Source organism: Schistocerca serialis, chromosome 2 (assembly GCF_023864345.2).
Source record: "Schistocerca serialis cubense isolate TAMUIC-IGC-003099 chromosome 2, iqSchSeri2.2, whole genome shotgun sequence".
Taxonomy (NCBI): Eukaryota; Metazoa; Arthropoda; class Insecta; order Orthoptera; family Acrididae; genus Schistocerca; species Schistocerca serialis.
In genome coordinates this window covers 791171707-791188988 of record NC_064639.1, presented here as the reverse complement: position 1 = coordinate 791188988, position 17282 = coordinate 791171707, and the positions used below count along the sequence as shown (strand labels likewise).

The window sequence follows — 17282 nt, the reverse complement described above, 5'->3', positions numbered from 1 at the left end:
TGTCAGTGTCACCACCACCTTCCCCCCACCCCTCACGCCATAGAAGGGTGTGAAACAGGTGGGCTGAAAACCATAACTTTTCCTTGCCGCTTCGGACCAAGGTTCCTAGTACGAGGGGCGTTTGGAAGGTCCGTGCAAAAATAAAAACTACTTCCGTATTTGGTGAAAGCCTTTTTTATTTTTCGACATAGTCTCCTTTTAGACTTACACCCTTCGTCCAACGGTGTTCTAATTTGTTGATCCCTTCCGAATAATAGGAATTGTCCAAGTCTACAAAATAGCTATTAGTTGCTGCAATCACTTCCTCGTTTGAATAAAATCTTTTCCCGCCAGCCATTTCTTTTCTAATTCGAGAACAAACAGTTGTCCGATGGAGCCTAGACTGGAGAGTAGGGGGGATGTGAAACGAGCTGGAATCCTATTTCCATTAATTTTGCGACCACAGCTGCTGATGTGTGTGCTGGTGCATTGTCGTGATGGAAAAGGCCTTTTTTGCTGTCCAATCGCCGGCATTTTTCTTGCAGCTCGATTTTCAAACGGTCCAATAACGATGAATAATGTACACCTGTAATTGTTTTACCCTTTTCCAGATAGTCGATGAGGATTATCCCTTGCGAATCCCAACAGACAGTCACCATAACCTTTCCGGCCGAAGGAATGGTCTTCGCCTTTTATGGTGCAGATTCTCCCTTGGTAACCCATTGTTTAGATTGTTGTTTGGTCTCAGGAGTATAGTAATGTATCCATGTTTCATACACAGTGACGAAACGAAGCTTAAAGTCCTGCGGACTCTTCCTGAACAACTGCAAACCATCCTTGCAACTCTTCACACGATTCTGTTTTTGGTCAAGCGTGAGCATCGTGGAACCCATATTGCGGATAGCTTCCTCATGTCCAAATCGTCCTCATGTCCAAATGTTTATGCAAAATATTATGTACCCGTTCATTCGAGATGCCAACAGCATTTGCAATCTCACGCACCTTAGCTCTTCTGTCATCTATCACCATATCGTGGATTTTATCAATGATTTCTGGAGACGTAACCTCCACAGGGCGTTCAGAACGTTCAGCATCACTTGTGCCCATATGCCCACTCTGATAAGTTTGAAACCACTTATAAATTGTTCCAACCGAAGGTGCACAGTCACCGTAATGTTTATCAAGCTTCTGTTTAGTCTCCTGAGGCGTTTTGCCTTTCATAAAGTAATGTTTAATCACCATAAGAAATTCTTTTTCGTCCATTTTTTTGACAATCACTCGACTTCCTTGATTCACACGAATGCCAAACACAAATAAATAGACCAATATGGCTGAAACTTGGAGCGCGTTCTTTCCGAAGATGCTACTAACAAAACATGACCTCCATACGTGCCGGTGGTGCCATCTCCCAGACTTTGCACGGACTGTTCAAACGCCCCTCGTAGACCCAACCAATACACAAGAGCAAAAACTGCTCTCACACAGCACTTCAAAGCGGTGCGATCACATCCAGTCGGGATGCAGCTCTACAACTTCTTAGAGAGGGGTTGAAGTGGAAGTCAATTACGATATTTCGAAAAACTGGCCCTTTAATTCTATTCGGAAACATAGCAGTCAGCATCCTTGCAGTTTGGTAGCTCTACAGTATCTGATCATCAGCAACTGGCTTCAGCTGGATAGGACATTCTAAAGAAACTGAGGCCACTATCAGGCTAGTAGCGTGAGTCTCTTAACTGTCTAATTTTTTTGTCTGGTGTGCTTGCCTACGAAACAATTTTGCAGTAGCTACGGTCCTGTCTGGTCTTAACGCATGTAGATTGACAGTGCTCGGTCTCCCCGGCAACGGCCCGAATCGCAGGTTTCGGAAATCGAAGTGCTACAAATTGGAGCGCCTACAGAGAAGAGGCGAGCCGCCGAGCACAGTGCGGGCCCAGAAAGCCCAGCAGACACACGCCGCCCCCACTCCGCCGCCCCCACCACGCGCGGTGCTCCGCGGCAGCCGCGATGCCCGCCACCAGGACCTGCGGACAGTGCGACGGCGGCGGCGGCGGCGGCTACGACTACGACGACGACGAGCAGGAGGCAGACATGGCTTTCATGCCCTACATGCCCTTCGTCAGCCAGTACTGGCCCTTCATCGCCGCCGGGCTCGTCTGCTACGTCGCCTCTCGCTTCCTGTACCAATGGAACGCCTTCACGCGCGAGCAGCGCTCTAAGGACCAAGGTAGGTGGCGAACAGCGGTTCCCTCTGGCGAGCATCCGTTGCTAAACCTACTGCAGTGCATAACCACCGTGCTCTTTAGCCTAAGTACTGATATTTATCTTTTAGTATTTGATTGAGAAGCGGAAAGCACGAATTTGTTCGAAAGTTTCGTGGCTAAAAGTATTATTTTCTTCTTTTCTATTTCTACAGCTAAACATCTGTGTCGGATCTCCCAGTACCTACTGCAACCTACATCCTTCTGAATCTGTTTAGTGTATTCATCTCTTGGTCTCCCTCTACGATTTTTACCCTCTACGCCGCCCTCCAATACTAAATTGGTGATCCCTTGATGCCTCAGAATATGCCCTACCAACCGATCCCTTCTTCTAGCCAAGTTGTGCCATAAATTTCTCTTCTCTCCAATTCTGTCAATACCTCCTCATTAGTTATGTGATCTACCCATCTGATCTTCAGCATTCTTCTGTAGCACCACATTTCGAAAGCTTCTATTCTCTTCCTGTCTGAACTATTTATCGTCCATGTTTCACTTCCATACATGGCTACGCTCCATACAAATACTTTCAGAAACGACGTCCTGACACTTAAATCTGTACTCGATGTTAACAAATTTCTCTTCTTCAGAAACGCTTTCCTTGCCATTGCCAGTCTACATTTTATACCCTCTCTACTTCGACCATCACCAGTTATGTTGCTCCCCAAATAGCAAAACTCCTTTACTACTTTAAGTGTCTCATTTCCTAATCTAATTCCCTCACCATCACCCGACTTAATTCGACAACATTCCATTATACTCGTTTTGCTTTTGTTGATGTTAATCTTATATCCTCCTTTCAAGACCATGTCCATTCCGTTCAGCTGCTCTTCCACGTCCTTTGCTGTCTCAGACAGAATTACAATGTCATCGGCGAAACTCAAAGCTTTTATTTCTTCTCCATTGATTTTAATTCCCACTCCGAATTTTCTTTTGTTTCCTTTACTGCTTGCTCAATATACAGATTGAATAACATCGGGGATAGGCTACAACCCTGTCTCACTCCCTTCCCAACCACTGCTTCCCTTTCATGTCCCTCGACTCTTATAACTGCCATTTGGTTTCTGTACAAATTGCAAATAGCGTTTCGCTCCCTGTATTTTACCTGTGCCACCTTCAGAATTTGAAAGAGAGTATTCCAGTCAACATTGTCAAAAGCTTTCTCTAAGTCTACAAATGCTAGAAACGTGGGTTTGCCTTTCCTTAATCTATTTTCTAAGATAAGTCGTAGGGTCAGTATTGCCTCACGTGTTCCAACATTTCTACGGAATCCAAACTGATCTTCCCCGAGGTCGGCTTCTACCAAGTTTTTCCATTCATCTGTAGGAATTCGTGTTAGTATTTTGCAGCAGTGGCTTATTAAACATAGTTCGGTAATTTTCACATCTGTCAACTCCTGCTTTCTTTGGGATTGGAATTATTGTATTCTTCTTGAAGTCTGAGGGTATTTCGCCTGTCTCATACATCTTTCTCACCAGATGGTAGAGTTTTGTCAGGACTGGCTCTCTCAAGGCTGTCAGTAGTTCTAATGGAATGTTGTCTACTCTCGGGGCCTTGTTTCGACTTAGGTCTTTCACTGCTCTGTCAAATTCTTCACGCAGTGTCATATCTCCCATTTCATCTTTATCTACATTCTCTTCCATGTCTGTAATATTGTCCTTAAGAACATCGCCCTTGTATAGACCCTCTATATACTCCTTCCACCTTTCTGATTTCCCTTCTCTTTTTATAACTAGGTTTCCATCTGAACTCTCCATATTCATGCAAGTGATTCTCTTTTCTCCAAAGGTCTCTTTAATTTTCCTGTAGACAGTATCTATCTTACCCCTAGTGAGATAAGCCTCTACATCCTTTCGTTTGTCCTCTAGCCATCCCTAATTAGCCATTTTGCACTTCCTGTCGATCTCATTTTTGAGACGTTTGTATTCCTTTTTGCCTGCTTCATTTACTGCATTTTTATATTTTCCCCTTTCATCAATTAAATTCAATATCTCTTCTGCTACCCACGGATTTCTATTAGTCCTCGTCTTTTTGCCTACTTGATCCTCTGCTACCTTCACTGTTTCGTCTCTCAAAGCCACCCATTCTTCTTCTACTGTATTTCTTTCCCCCATTCTTGTCAATCGTTCCCTAATGCTCTCCCTGAAGCTCTGAACAACCTCTTCTATGTGAATTGTAATAGGCAATTGAGATAATTTTTGACTAACGCATCGAAACTAAAATCTACCCTGGTGCCAGTTGTAAGTTGTCGGTTCAGCACTGCACCTCCTGCAGCTCAAAGCAGCCGACTATGCTACCGCTAGTTTCAACACGGTGGCTGTTTATACTGGGTGAATCACCTAAAACTTGCATCTCAAACATTGCGCAAATGGAAAGTACTATTGTTGTGCAGTTTTCACAGAATGGATTGGTAGTAAGGGGCTCGTGTTGTTATCCAATAAACAGTTTGTAATAATACTTAGAAAGTGCATTTTATGTGCAAACATAATGCTGTTCCACTGAGACAGCAATATACAATTTCACCGCCCACATAATTGTCTTTAAAAAGTTAAAAGGCTTCAATATGAATTTTCTGTGACTTATTCAAAGCATTTGACTGTGTGAACCATGACATTATGTTACAGAAATTACAATTCTATGGTATACATGGAACAGCACATGAGGAGTTTAAGTCATATCTAGATAATAGGAAGCAAAAAGTTTATTTATATGGCTTAAGTGATTTAAGGAAGTTTACCGCTTCGTCTAACCGGGGTGAAGTTACATTAGGTGTCTATAGGCTTTGATCATGGGTCCCCTTCTGTTCTTGATATATGTGGATGACCTCCTCTCTTATCCGAAACAAGAAGCTAAACTGACACTGTTTGCTGATGATACAAGCACCATTATTAATCCAGTGAAAGAAACTCCAATAGAAAATGTTACAAATAATGTCTTTGGAAAACTTATTGATTGGTTTCCTCCGAATGGGCTTACTCTGAACTTTCAAAAAACACAGTGTATCCAATTTTCCACTGCAAGAAGTACAGTTCCTTCAATAAATGTAACACACCAACAGAGGTCAGTAGCCAGGGTAGAGTAAACTAAGTTTTTGAGTGTACATATAGACGAGAATCGTAACTGGAAAATTCGTATTTTGGATCTTATAAAGCGACTAGAATCAGCAACTTTTGCTATCAGAAAAGTTGCCAGTTTTGATGGTATAGAAATTAGTAAGCTAATGATGTCATACTGGATCAGGGGCGGTTCTAGAAGTCGGTCAAAGGGGGGGGGGGGGCAATTGGGGGAGGAGGGGATTGGAGGAGTGGAATATCGCTTAACAAAAGGAGAGTTGGGGTCCTCCGCCGACAAACTGGTAAAATCTGGTGTTGCTTACAGTAGTTTTTGGTAACTGTTTTGGAGTTCAGAGTAAAAGAAACTTATTTTCACATGGGAGATTTTATAAATTTCGTAAACCATGAACTTACAACAAATAAGTTTTCATTAAGTTTCTGGATACAGAAGGTGACATGAATGTAAAAACTTGAACTTGACATGAATATAAAAAAATTCTGTAACAAAATTCACTGTATATTTCCGTCTTCTGCCCAATTTGTCATGCTCATTCACCTCTGTTTCTTTTTACTGAATATGTTAATGATATTTTCAATGTCCATATCTCTTTCTTTATGGTTATTTGCAAGAGCCAATCCATTTAGTCTCACCTGCCCCATCGTGTTACGCAAATAAGTCTTTATTCATCTCAAAGTAGAGAAACTTCGTTCAGGAGTGCTTGTGGTAACAGGAATAGTCCCAAATATTTGAAGTAAAACATATGCATTTGGGAAAAACTGCTTGTCACAGTTCTTTAGTGGTTCAGTTACTGTTTCAGGTCTTCTACTTTCATCAAACCACTTTTTCTTCCATTCTATAACTCTCCAAAAACTGTTCATATTTCTCTGATACCTGGATCACTTCATCCTCACCGTATTTTAAACACTATGCAGGAATAAGACCTACAAGTGGTAGTATGGTGCGAAAATCTTGGGGAAATCTTGTTTCTAGCTCGGCAATAAAACGATCCACAACAGGTAAAAAGACTGTGCGCCTGAAGTATTCCTCGGCTTTTAAAGCAGGAACGTTGTCTCTTTTGGTTTGTGTTGAAATAGTTCTTGGCATTTCTATTACACTTCCAATATCTTCTGCCAGTTTAACAGCGCCTTCAAATATACTTCCGAATTGTATTTCCGAATCCGTCCTTATATTGTTGAACACTTCAAGCATGTCATTGACATGATTTAAGGCACTTGTTAAATCCATTTTAGGACTTTGGAGCTGTTCGCTTAGTCTTAGAGTTAAAGAGAAGCAATATGCTGCAGTTGCTAAATCTACTACGAAGTCTCCTCTTCGGATAGCAGAACTAAACATACAAGCTTTACTAGCCGTTTCTGCGTTGGTTTCACGACTACTTGAAGGTTCGTCAAGCAAGGTCACGACCGGGACAAATAGCTCCTTGAAAGTAATAAGGGTATCGTGCCTTTCCACCCATCTTGTTCAACACATTGACTTCAACTTTGTTTTGTTTGACTCTGTAAACGGTAGTTGTGATATAGCTTCCTCTAGGGAACTTTTTCTGTTTGCAGAGACAGAGAAGAATGCTGAAACTGATCTTACAATTCCCATCATATTTGTAACTATTGGAGTATCGCAAGACTTTGAAATGCACAAGTTCAAAGAGTAGCTAAAACAGTTGGTATAAATAGCCAACGGTTGTTTACTTAAAATAAGATTCAAATTCAAATGGCTCTGAGCACTATGGGACTTAACATCTGAGGTCATCAGTCCCCTAGAACTTAGAACTACACAACTCTAACTAACCTAAGGACAGCACACACATCCATGCCCGAGACAGGAAAATTTGACATATTTTGTGTTTTCATGATGAAGAAGATCGTCTGTAGCCTTTTTGTATTTCACCAATCAAGTAATAAAAAGTATTGCTGTTGTCCTCGATACCAACAAATCTTCAGTTATTGAAGAAAACCGGAAATGCTTGAGCCCTGTTATAAAGACTATAGTCCTGTGTGCTAGAAATAACCTAGCTTTACAAGGACATCGTGATCATGGTTTAATTCCTCAGCTAAAAGAAGAATTTTACCAGTGTTTCAACAACTGATGTCACCACTAAGGAACAGATGACATTTTGTATTACGTAACTGACATAGAGACCTTTGTTACCAAAGAAGACTTTCTGGGTTTTACTGAGCTTAAATCAACTACTGACACTTCGATTGCAGAAGAAGAACTGAAGACACTGGGGCTGTGCTATCAATATCTTTGTGGCGGCTCAAACATGGCTGGGAGATTTAAAGGAGTTCAAGCTCTTATTTTAAGCCGGCGGTTCTAGGCGCTTCTGTCTGGAACCACGCGACTATAAAAATACATTAAAAATGTCTTAGGTAAATGATGCCCGTCGCTCTTCGAAGAAAACCTGTACATTCCTTGCAATATGTGGCCGGGCAGGGTCCTGTTGAAATTGTGGCTTGTGGAGATGCCCAAAGCAGGGGAAGTACCTCAGGCTCCACAACCTCCGTTAGATACCGGTTGCTGTTCAAAGTGCCCGCAATGCGTACGAGGCGAGATCGGTTGTTGCAACCAATGCAATGACGCCCCAAACCATCACACCTGGTGTTTGTCCCCTCGCCGCTCCACATTGCTGCCCTCCAGGTTGCGCTGACCACGGTACCGCCAGACACGTATGCGGCCGTCACTGTAGGACACGTTGAAGCGGAACTCATCCAACAAGATTACATGTTGCCGCTCAGCACCCCAGTGACGGTGTTCACGTGCCCATTGCAATCGGAGGAGCTTGTGGTTCCTGGACAATGGAAGCCTATGTAATGGTATGCGTGCAACCAGTCCAACCTGCAGCAGACGGCGACGAACCTTCGATGCAGACAACTTCACACCTGTTGCAGTGCTCCAGCGACGAGCCAATACTGTAGATGACGCTATACGGTCCCTGGTCATGTGGACAAGATGACGGTCATCATGGGATGTTCCGTGGGCCAGTTCCCGCTCGTCGCTGCGTACGCTATTCCTCTGTTCACTGCTTCCACACACGCATCACTGTCATAGCAGCATGCACTGTGCGAGTCGAAATGTCATTGTATGATAACTACGTTTCCCGGGGACCGATCATACTACCCCGTTCGAAATTGCTCACATGCAGATATGGCTCCCTTTGACGTCCAATTGTACCATTCGTTTGAAATCCAACTTTCGCTTTCGTTTTTCTGGAAGCATGTGCACCTCTGTCGGAAAATGCACAATTGTATGACATAGCAACAAACTGTTGTCCATTGCGAGTCCGTTATTTTGATAAAAAAATCTTATTGTTAAACATAAAATTTAAAAAATTGTTTGTAGTCTTATTTAGCTGAGATCTTCATAAATGAGCTACAAAATAAGTTTTTTAACCAAAATCCTGACGTCTGCGAAATAACTGTCTATTACAGATGTTATGTAGACCACATCATACTACTGTACAAACGCGACGGAAAAAAAATAGCAAGGCAGCAGAAAAAATGGGTGGGATGAATGAAAAAATTAAGTTCACAGTGGAACAGAAAGCAGAAAGAAATATGTTTTTTGGATCTTAGATTAACTTAACGAGATCGACGGCATTAGGTTAACATATTTAGAAAGACGACAGCTACTAACACGATTATAAATGTGAGATCTTATCATCCTATAAATGGGCGTTCTTCAGAGCCATGACCAATAGCACGCTAAAACTACCGCTCACGCCTAACGACGAAGTGAAAGAATTAAATCAGACAAGTAACCAATACAGAGAGGTATAGGGGCAGCGACATAATAAACCTTCATAATAAACTAAAGTAAAAAATAAGTGACAATAAGGAGACAGTAGATCCAGAGGGGAAGAAATTTGTTGTTATGTCATACAATGGCGCATTTTCCGACAGAATTGCACATGCTTTCAGAAAAACGAAAGCGAAAGTTGGATTTCAAACGAAAGCTACAATTGTCTCTAGGCTACGCCTCAAAGTTGGCAACAAAATAAACAAATACTTAGAATCTGGTGTCTACTAGATCAATTGTCAAGGCTGTGACAAGTTTCATATCGGTCAAACAGGAAGGAATTTGAAGACTCGTTTCAGAGAACTTACATGTAAGCAAAATAAGAGCACTCGGTACACATCTAGATAAAGAAAAACGTTCGGCAGGAAACATAGAGGATAATATGAAAGTGTTGCACAGGGCACCAAAAGGGGCAATTACTGAACCTACTCGAGAGAATGGAGATCTATGTTCACAGAAAACGCCAATCGGAATTGCTACTGAATGAACACAAGGAGTTTAGCCTGAATAGTTTTTTAATGTGTTCGGAAACCTACTGGTTTGAGCAGCGTCGAGCGCCGAAGCGGCTTGGAGACGGGGCTTTCCTTCGCGAGCTCCGCCTCAGGAAAAGTAGAGCTTCAAACGGAGAAGCCACGAGGCGGCGCCATTGAGATCCCACTCCGAATGTATTATCTGCTATTGACTTTCTGATTAACAGTCACTGTTTCGTTGATTACCTTACGCTTACGATTATGGTTTAACTATTTTGTCCTGCTTGAAAGTTTCGATTTATAGGTGTGACTTTTTAATTAGTATTTGCGCTTATTATGTGGATTTTAAGTATCGATCTAATTCCACGTACTGTATATCACTACATGTTTTATTGTTAGATGCTCATTTAGCATATGAAGTAATTTTAATTAATGACTACACATACTGTATTTTAACTATTAAATTTGCGATACTGGTTACGCATGTACCCAAGCTATAGTGTCCTTGGCTGGCCTCAGTTATTTATATTAATACCAGACGCTTCCAGGTCATCACCAATTCTGACTGTGAACCTACATATACAATTTGACGTTGATACCTACATCATAGTATTTTATGGTATGTGTGGCTGGTATCCACGCCTGTTAATCATGTTGACGTTCTTCTAAATTATCTTACGTATCACCAGGTCTGTTACAGATTAGCTTCAGCTAAATTAACTTAGTTGGTTATACCACTGTTTTTTGTTTGTAGTAGATCCGAAAATGGCAGTAGCCTAAACCGGTAATAGCGAAGTGTAATAAAAGTTTGTGTGATGGGAGGACCTGTAAAATAAAGCGCCACAATATGATCACGGACTCATTTCCAGATTTTATATATTCATTTGACAGATATAGAAGTATCAAATTATCAAAAGAAGATTTTTAAATATTTTATGATATGCCGATAATGCCTTCACGTGATGTGGAACGTGATTTTCAAAGGTAAGTTTACAATTTACATTATGTCTATAAAGAATATTACATTGATATTTCGAAAAAGGTGGGAATTTAAGGAGATGGGACCTGGATAAACTGAATGAACCAGAGGTTGTACAGAGTTTCAGGGAGAGCATAAGGGAACAATTGACAGGAATGGGGGGAAAGAAATACAGTAGAAGAAGAATGGGTAGCTTTGAGGGATGAAATAGTGAAGGCAGCAGAGGATCAAGTAGGTAAAAAGACGAGGACTAGTAGAAATCCTTGGGTAACGGAAGAAATATTGAATTTAATTGATGAAAGGAGAAAATATAAAAACGCAGTAAATGAAGCAGCAAAAAGGAATACAAACGTCTCAAAAATGAGATCGACAGGAAGTGCAAAATGGCTAAGCAGGTAGTTGTCAGTCGGAAGATGAGTTGTTTAAGGCGAAACACGTCATGGGAGGATAAATGAAATAAAAAAATCCAGTTCTACAACCAAGGCTGTCTTTCCTGTCACAGGCTATCTGTAAGTTGATTTTTTATAACTATCATAAATTTTTATACTTTTATACGACACTTAAATGTAAATTCCTTCCCTTGAATGTGAGTTGCTGTACCTAAATCGAAACAAAGATGTTGTATCAGCTGATTTATCTGTAAATTTTCCGAAAGGTGCCGCTTAACAATTAGTGGAGGTCACTTAGCACCTCCGTTTCCTGAATGATTTACTAATGAAAAGAGAGGTAGCACTAAGTTGGGCTGGACAAGGACGGCGAAGGAAGTTAGTGTTCGTATAGTTTCAGAAACCCTACTGGCATTCGCCTCACATTGATATTTCGAAAAAGGTGGGAATTTAAGGAGATGGGACCTGGATAAACTGAATGAACCAGAGGTTGTACAGAGTTTCAGGGAGAGCATAAGGGAACAATTGACAGGAATGGGGGGAAAGAAATACAGTAGAAGAAGAATGGGTAGCTTTGAGGGATGAAATAGTGAAGGCAGCAGAGGATCAAGTAGGTAAAAAGACGAGGACTAGTAGAAATCCTTGGGTAACGGAAGAAATATTGAATTTAATTGATGAAAGGAGAAAATATAAAAACGCAGTAAATGAAGCAGCAAAAAGGAATACAAACGTCTCAAAAATGAGATCGACAGGAAGTGCAAAATGGCTAAGCAGGTAGTTGTCAGTCGGAAGATGAGTTGTTTAAGGCGAAACACGTCATGGGAGGATAAATGAAATAAAAAAATCCAGTTCTACAACCAAGGCTGTCTTTCCTGTCACAGGCTATCTGTAAGTTGATTTTTTATAACTATCATAAATTTTTATACTTTTATACGACACTTAAATGTAAATTCCTTCCCTTGAATGTGAGTTGCTGTACCTAAATCGAAACAAAGATGTTGTATCAGCTGATTTATCTGTAAATTTTCCGAAAGGTGCCGCTTAACAATTAGTGGAGGTCACTTAGCACCTCCGTTTCCTGAATGATTTACTAATGAAAAGAGAGGTAGCACTAAGTTGGGCTGGACAAGGACGGCGAAGGAAGTTAGTGTTCGTATAGTTTCAGAAACCCTACTGGCATTCGCCTCACATTGATATTTCGAAAAAGGTGGGAATTTAAGGAGATGGGACCTGGATAAACTGAATGAACCAGAGGTTGTACAGAGTTTCAGGGAGAGCATAAGGGAACAATTGACAGGAATGGGGGGAAAGAAATACAGTAGAAGAAGAATGGGTAGCTTTGAGGGATGAAATAGTGAAGGCAGCAGAGGATCAAGTAGGTAAAAAGACGAGGACTAGTAGAAATCCTTGGGTAACGGAAGAAATATTGAATTTAATTGATGAAAGGAGAAAATATAAAAACGCAGTAAATGAAGCAGCAAAAAGGAATACAAACGTCTCAAAAATGAGATCGACAGGAAGTGCAAAATGGCTAAGCAGGTAGTTGTCAGTCGGAAGATGAGTTGTTTAAGGCGAAACACGTCATGGGAGGATAAATGAAATAAAAAAATCCAGTTCTACAACCAAGGCTGTCTTTCCTGTCACAGGCTATCTGTAAGTTGATTTTTTATAACTATCATAAATTTTTATACTTTTATACGACACTTAAATGTAAATTCCTTCCCTTGAATGTGAGTTGCTGTACCTAAATCGAAACAAAGATGTTGTATCAGCTGATTTATCTGTAAATTTTCCGAAAGGTGCCGCTTAACAATTAGTGGAGGTCACTTAGCACCTCCGTTTCCTGAATGATTTACTAATGAAAAGAGAGGTAGCACTAAGTTGGGCTGGACAAGGACGGCGAAGGAAGTTAGTGTTCGTATAGTTTCAGAAACCCTACTGGCATTCGCCTCACATGATGTAACGAAACGGCGGAAAACCTAAAGTATAATGACTGAAAAGCATTCCCCAGGATACGAACGCAATGACTCCTGGCTCTGTAGCACAGCTGATCAGTCTCCGTAGAAGTTACGCTGTGAGCAACGTTCTTCCGTAATTATTTCTTTTACTTTAAAGGAACATAAAAGTACTCAGTAGGCTTAAGCTCAAAATTTACATCACGTTACAGATTCCACAGCGTAAAAATGAAGGAGACACACTCTCACTGTTTATTATTAGGTTGGTGCATAAGTTCTTACCGTTTTTGTTTTGCATCTTGGTATTTCGTTTCCTATGAGTTTATTTATCAATTGTTATTTTTTTATTTGCAGTTCACTGTTGCTATTTGAATTTACACGTTGTCATTTGAATGTAGTGAGTGGACATGTGGCTGCCAGAAAATGGAGTGACAATTGGAGAAATCGGAACATTTCCGACATATTCTTCTGCTTGAGTACAATAGAGGGGTGACAACAGCGGAGTGGCAGCGCGGTTAGAGGCGCCATGTCACGAATCAGGCGCCCACTCCCGCCGGAGTTTCGAGTCCTTCCTCGGTCGTGGGTGTGTGTGTTGTCTTTAGCGTAAGTTAGTTTAAGTAGTGTGTAAGTGTAGGGACCGATGACCTCAGCAGTTTGGTCTCATAGGAATTCACATACATTTGAACATTTTTTGGTGACAGAAACGTAGCCAGCTAGAAACATTTGCGCCGTGTATGAGTATGATGCCATTCGACAGAGCCCGGCAAAAAAATGCTTTTCTCGTTTTAACGAGGGATTATTTAACATTAGTGACTCCCCACGTACAGGAAGACCTTCGGGGTTCGAAGAGGATCGTTTAAAAGCATTAATCCATAATGATCCATGTCAGTGTACTCGAGAACTCGCAAATGTGATGAACTGTGACCATTCCACCATCACGCGACGTTTGCTTTCTATAGGAAAGATTCAAAAATCGGGTGCATAGGTACTGCAACCTCTAAGCCAAAATCACAAAAATCAGCGAGTCGCCGTAAGAGCACCTCTGCTTGCTCGTCATCAATTGTCTCGCGAACAACATCAACCATTCCTATCCCATATTGTTACTGGTGACGAGAAGCGGTGTCTTTATGCTAACATAAGGAAAAGAAGGGAATTGTTGAGCCCAAACAAAGCTGCAACTGGCCGTAGAAAAACCTGCGCGCATCCATAAAAAATTGTGTTATGTCTGATGGAACAGCGACGATGTGATGTAATACGAATTGCTTCCCCGAGCTGTAACTATCACTGCTTAATTTATTGTCAACAACTGAGACGTCTTGCAGGCGCAGTCCAAGAACACCCACCGGAAAGACTGCGGTGAAGTGATACTACGCCTGCCCGCGTTCTGCTAGACTGACAAAAAACCCTACACGGGAGTTGGGTTGGGAAGTCATTCCGCATCCACCTTATTCGCCTGATCTTACCCTCTCAGGTTTTCACCTTCTCCGCTAACTATCGAACAAACTTCAGGACGGCTGGTCCCGGTGGAGGTTCGAGTCCTCCCTCGGACATGAGTGTGTGCGTTTGTCCTTAGGATAATTTCGGCTAAGTAGTGTGTAAGCTTAGGAACTGATGACCTTAGCAGTTAAGTCCCATAAGATTTCACACACATTTTTTGAAACTTCAGGAAACTACCTTTCCGGACGAAAATGAGCCCCAAACATAGTTCGATGAGTTCTTCGCCTCAAAACCATGTTATTTCATCGGTTGCGGAATGAAAAAGTTACCCCTAGGTTGGCATACTGTTGTAAATAGTGAAGGAGGATATATTGTTGATGGATAAAGTCTCTGTTATGTGTATTTATTGTGTTTATTAAAATTATGGAAAGACGCTACGAACTTATACACCAACCCAATAATATGTATTAATTAGTTTTACTCACGACCACTGTAGTCACAGAACTCCCATGATTTTTTTTTTTTTTTTTTGCCAAAGACGTAACATCTATACATTTACCATATTGTCAACCTGTTATGCTTCTCATAGTTACGGTATTGCCTTACGCCTTCCGTGCACGAGCTTACGGCACACGCATTGCGTGACCACGAATTGTCCTGTGATGTACGATTCCGCTTCGGGCAACAGCTGTTTCGTGACACACACTAAAATCTATAACGTTGCTCGCTCTACAGTAAAACACTACTCATAATTCCAGTGTGTGATAGACTTTCTCACAGTGGTTCTAAGCAGTATATCTTACAAGCGTGGCTAGGACTTTTGAAGGTCAAAGGATTACCTCACCTGTAATATAAAGTAAAACTAGCGTAGTAAGTGCCGCTACATACTGTCGAAATAATAAGGAAAAGGGACGTGTGCAATAATAAAAATCAATAATTTCTTTGCTTTAGAGCACCGCTGTTGGGGGGGTTAACAATCGGTGGCTTCGATGGACCACTTAAACAATAGCGTATTTCACGTAATATACTCTGGATTGTAGGACTGGGTGATGAACACGAACATTTATATGATGCATATATGCAGAATGAAGTGATGATTGAAAATTTGTATAGAGACCGGGATCCGAATCGCAGACTTGGTACAAATTTTCATTCGTCTCTTCTTTGTGCGTATATACATCATAGATGTTTAAGGTCTCTGGAACCATATCGTTTCATTTGACAAACACTTTCACTTGAGAAATCAGATTATGTTTGCAAATAGCACCAGGAAGCTACTGCATCTCTTAACAGAAAGGAAGTCACTGTTTGATATACGTAGGTTTAGTTCCTCTTATTCAGTTGTGAGAAGGCAAGGCCACGCAGTCATTACTACGTTGCTCCCTCGTTGACGATACATATACAGACATGTGTCAGTCCTAAAGTTTCTTATACTGTATTAATAAAAAAAATAGAGAAAGGTTATGGTGATGGTTTCAATGATTTTGGTGTTCTGCATCATGCTCTCCTCCTACCTTCCCCCCCCCCCCCCCCCCCCCCGCCCCGCTTAGCCCCTGTACACACTTTTCTTTTTTTTCAAAACATTCTGTAGAATGCCTTGAAGGCTTGAGTTCCACTGCGCGCTCACAGGTGAATGATCGAATGCTCATCTATTGTTTACAGTTGTTAGTCCAAGCTGCCATCGTAGCTACTACGCTGACGTCGCTTATGTGCCAGGAACAAAATCAGTCTCGCAGCTTTTTGGACGGAGTGTGTACACATACCACTGAGTATATACTATATATCGTCTTTAGTTACTGAAGATTCGATTCATTGAGAATAAAATAATGGTTACTCCTGTTTAGAGATGAGGTAATGGATTCCAAATGGCTTCAGAAGCAGCGTACACACAAACTTCTTTCTTGGGAAGCATGTTGCTCCACTAGTTTACGATCGGGGAACTTTGCTTAAAATAGTCAGCAAGGAGAAATTTGTGGGCGATTATCTGCTCGTTATCTGACTGGCTAAAAGAGCGACAAAGTAGGTCAGGATTCACGCACTTCTGTGTGGTGTTAGGCAACTCGACTGATAAGCGGGCGCTCTAAGCACACATCTGTCGCAGGGCAGTGACCTAGCTAAGCGCGGTCTGGAAAGCGGGACAATAGCTTAACAGTGTTTATTGATCCAATTTGGTCAGATATGCATTGTTACTGAGTCTGAAGCCACTGCATAGCGTGGCTGCTCAGTCCTATCACCTTCTGTGATCCGCATGCAGGGATTTCACAAGACACAACAAGCGCAGGTAAACTCCGCAGTATTACAATAAAAGAGCGCATATTTTTTTGTTTTCATCTCGTATCTTCTATCACAGCTTAAGAGTTTCCGGACAAACAAGTTCACAAATTCACAGTTGCAATAGTTACTCACTTTGTTCACACTCAGCAGCCTAAAATGCCACCTCTCATTTTTACCTCACTAACGTCACCCGTTACGGCTGTCGCTTCTTTATGCAATGGGCGAGAAAGTACTGTAAGAGCTGAGGTGATAATTACTGTCAGTTTAAATCGCGTTCTGTGTTGACAATAGAAGCTGTGTCTCTAGCTTTGACAGGCTTGCATTTTACAAGGAAATAATGTCCAGAATAGCAAGGCTGAAGTAGTCCAGGAGTGGTTCGACGAACAGGTGAGCATCAGAACAAGTCTCTTATGGCGTCCACAAACATGGGATTGAAATATTGTATTCTGTGTTCTAAGTACTTTTACTCAATTTTTGTTCAACCGAAACTCTGCGACAATGATACAAAGTCATGGAAGCAAAGAATGAAGATCAGGGCTTAATCTTACATCAACGACGAGGTCATTGGAGACAGAATACAAATATCTTCCTCTCTGCATGACTGTTTCAGCCCATTTTCTGTAGTCAGTGTTTGGTCTCTCTGTGCAGTTTTTACCCCATACGCCTCCCTCCATAACCAAATT

The 17282-nt window shown here is 41.4% G+C and overlaps 1 protein-coding gene across 2 annotated transcripts in view; it reads left to right on the top strand.

Annotated features, from left to right (window-relative positions):
• The first annotated feature begins 2021 nt into the window (after positions 1 to 2021).
• LOC126455714 (iodotyrosine deiodinase 1) overlaps positions 2022 to 17282 on the top strand; it is a 99263-nt gene continuing 84002 nt past the window's right edge. For both annotated transcript variants that reach the window (XM_050091483.1, XM_050091484.1), the window contains exon 1: positions 2022 to 2203. In XM_050091483.1, coding sequence (XP_049947440.1) covers positions 2068 to 2203 — 136 coding nt within the window. In that variant the 5' untranslated portion in view covers positions 2022 to 2067. The remainder of the gene's footprint in view (positions 2204 to 17282) is intronic.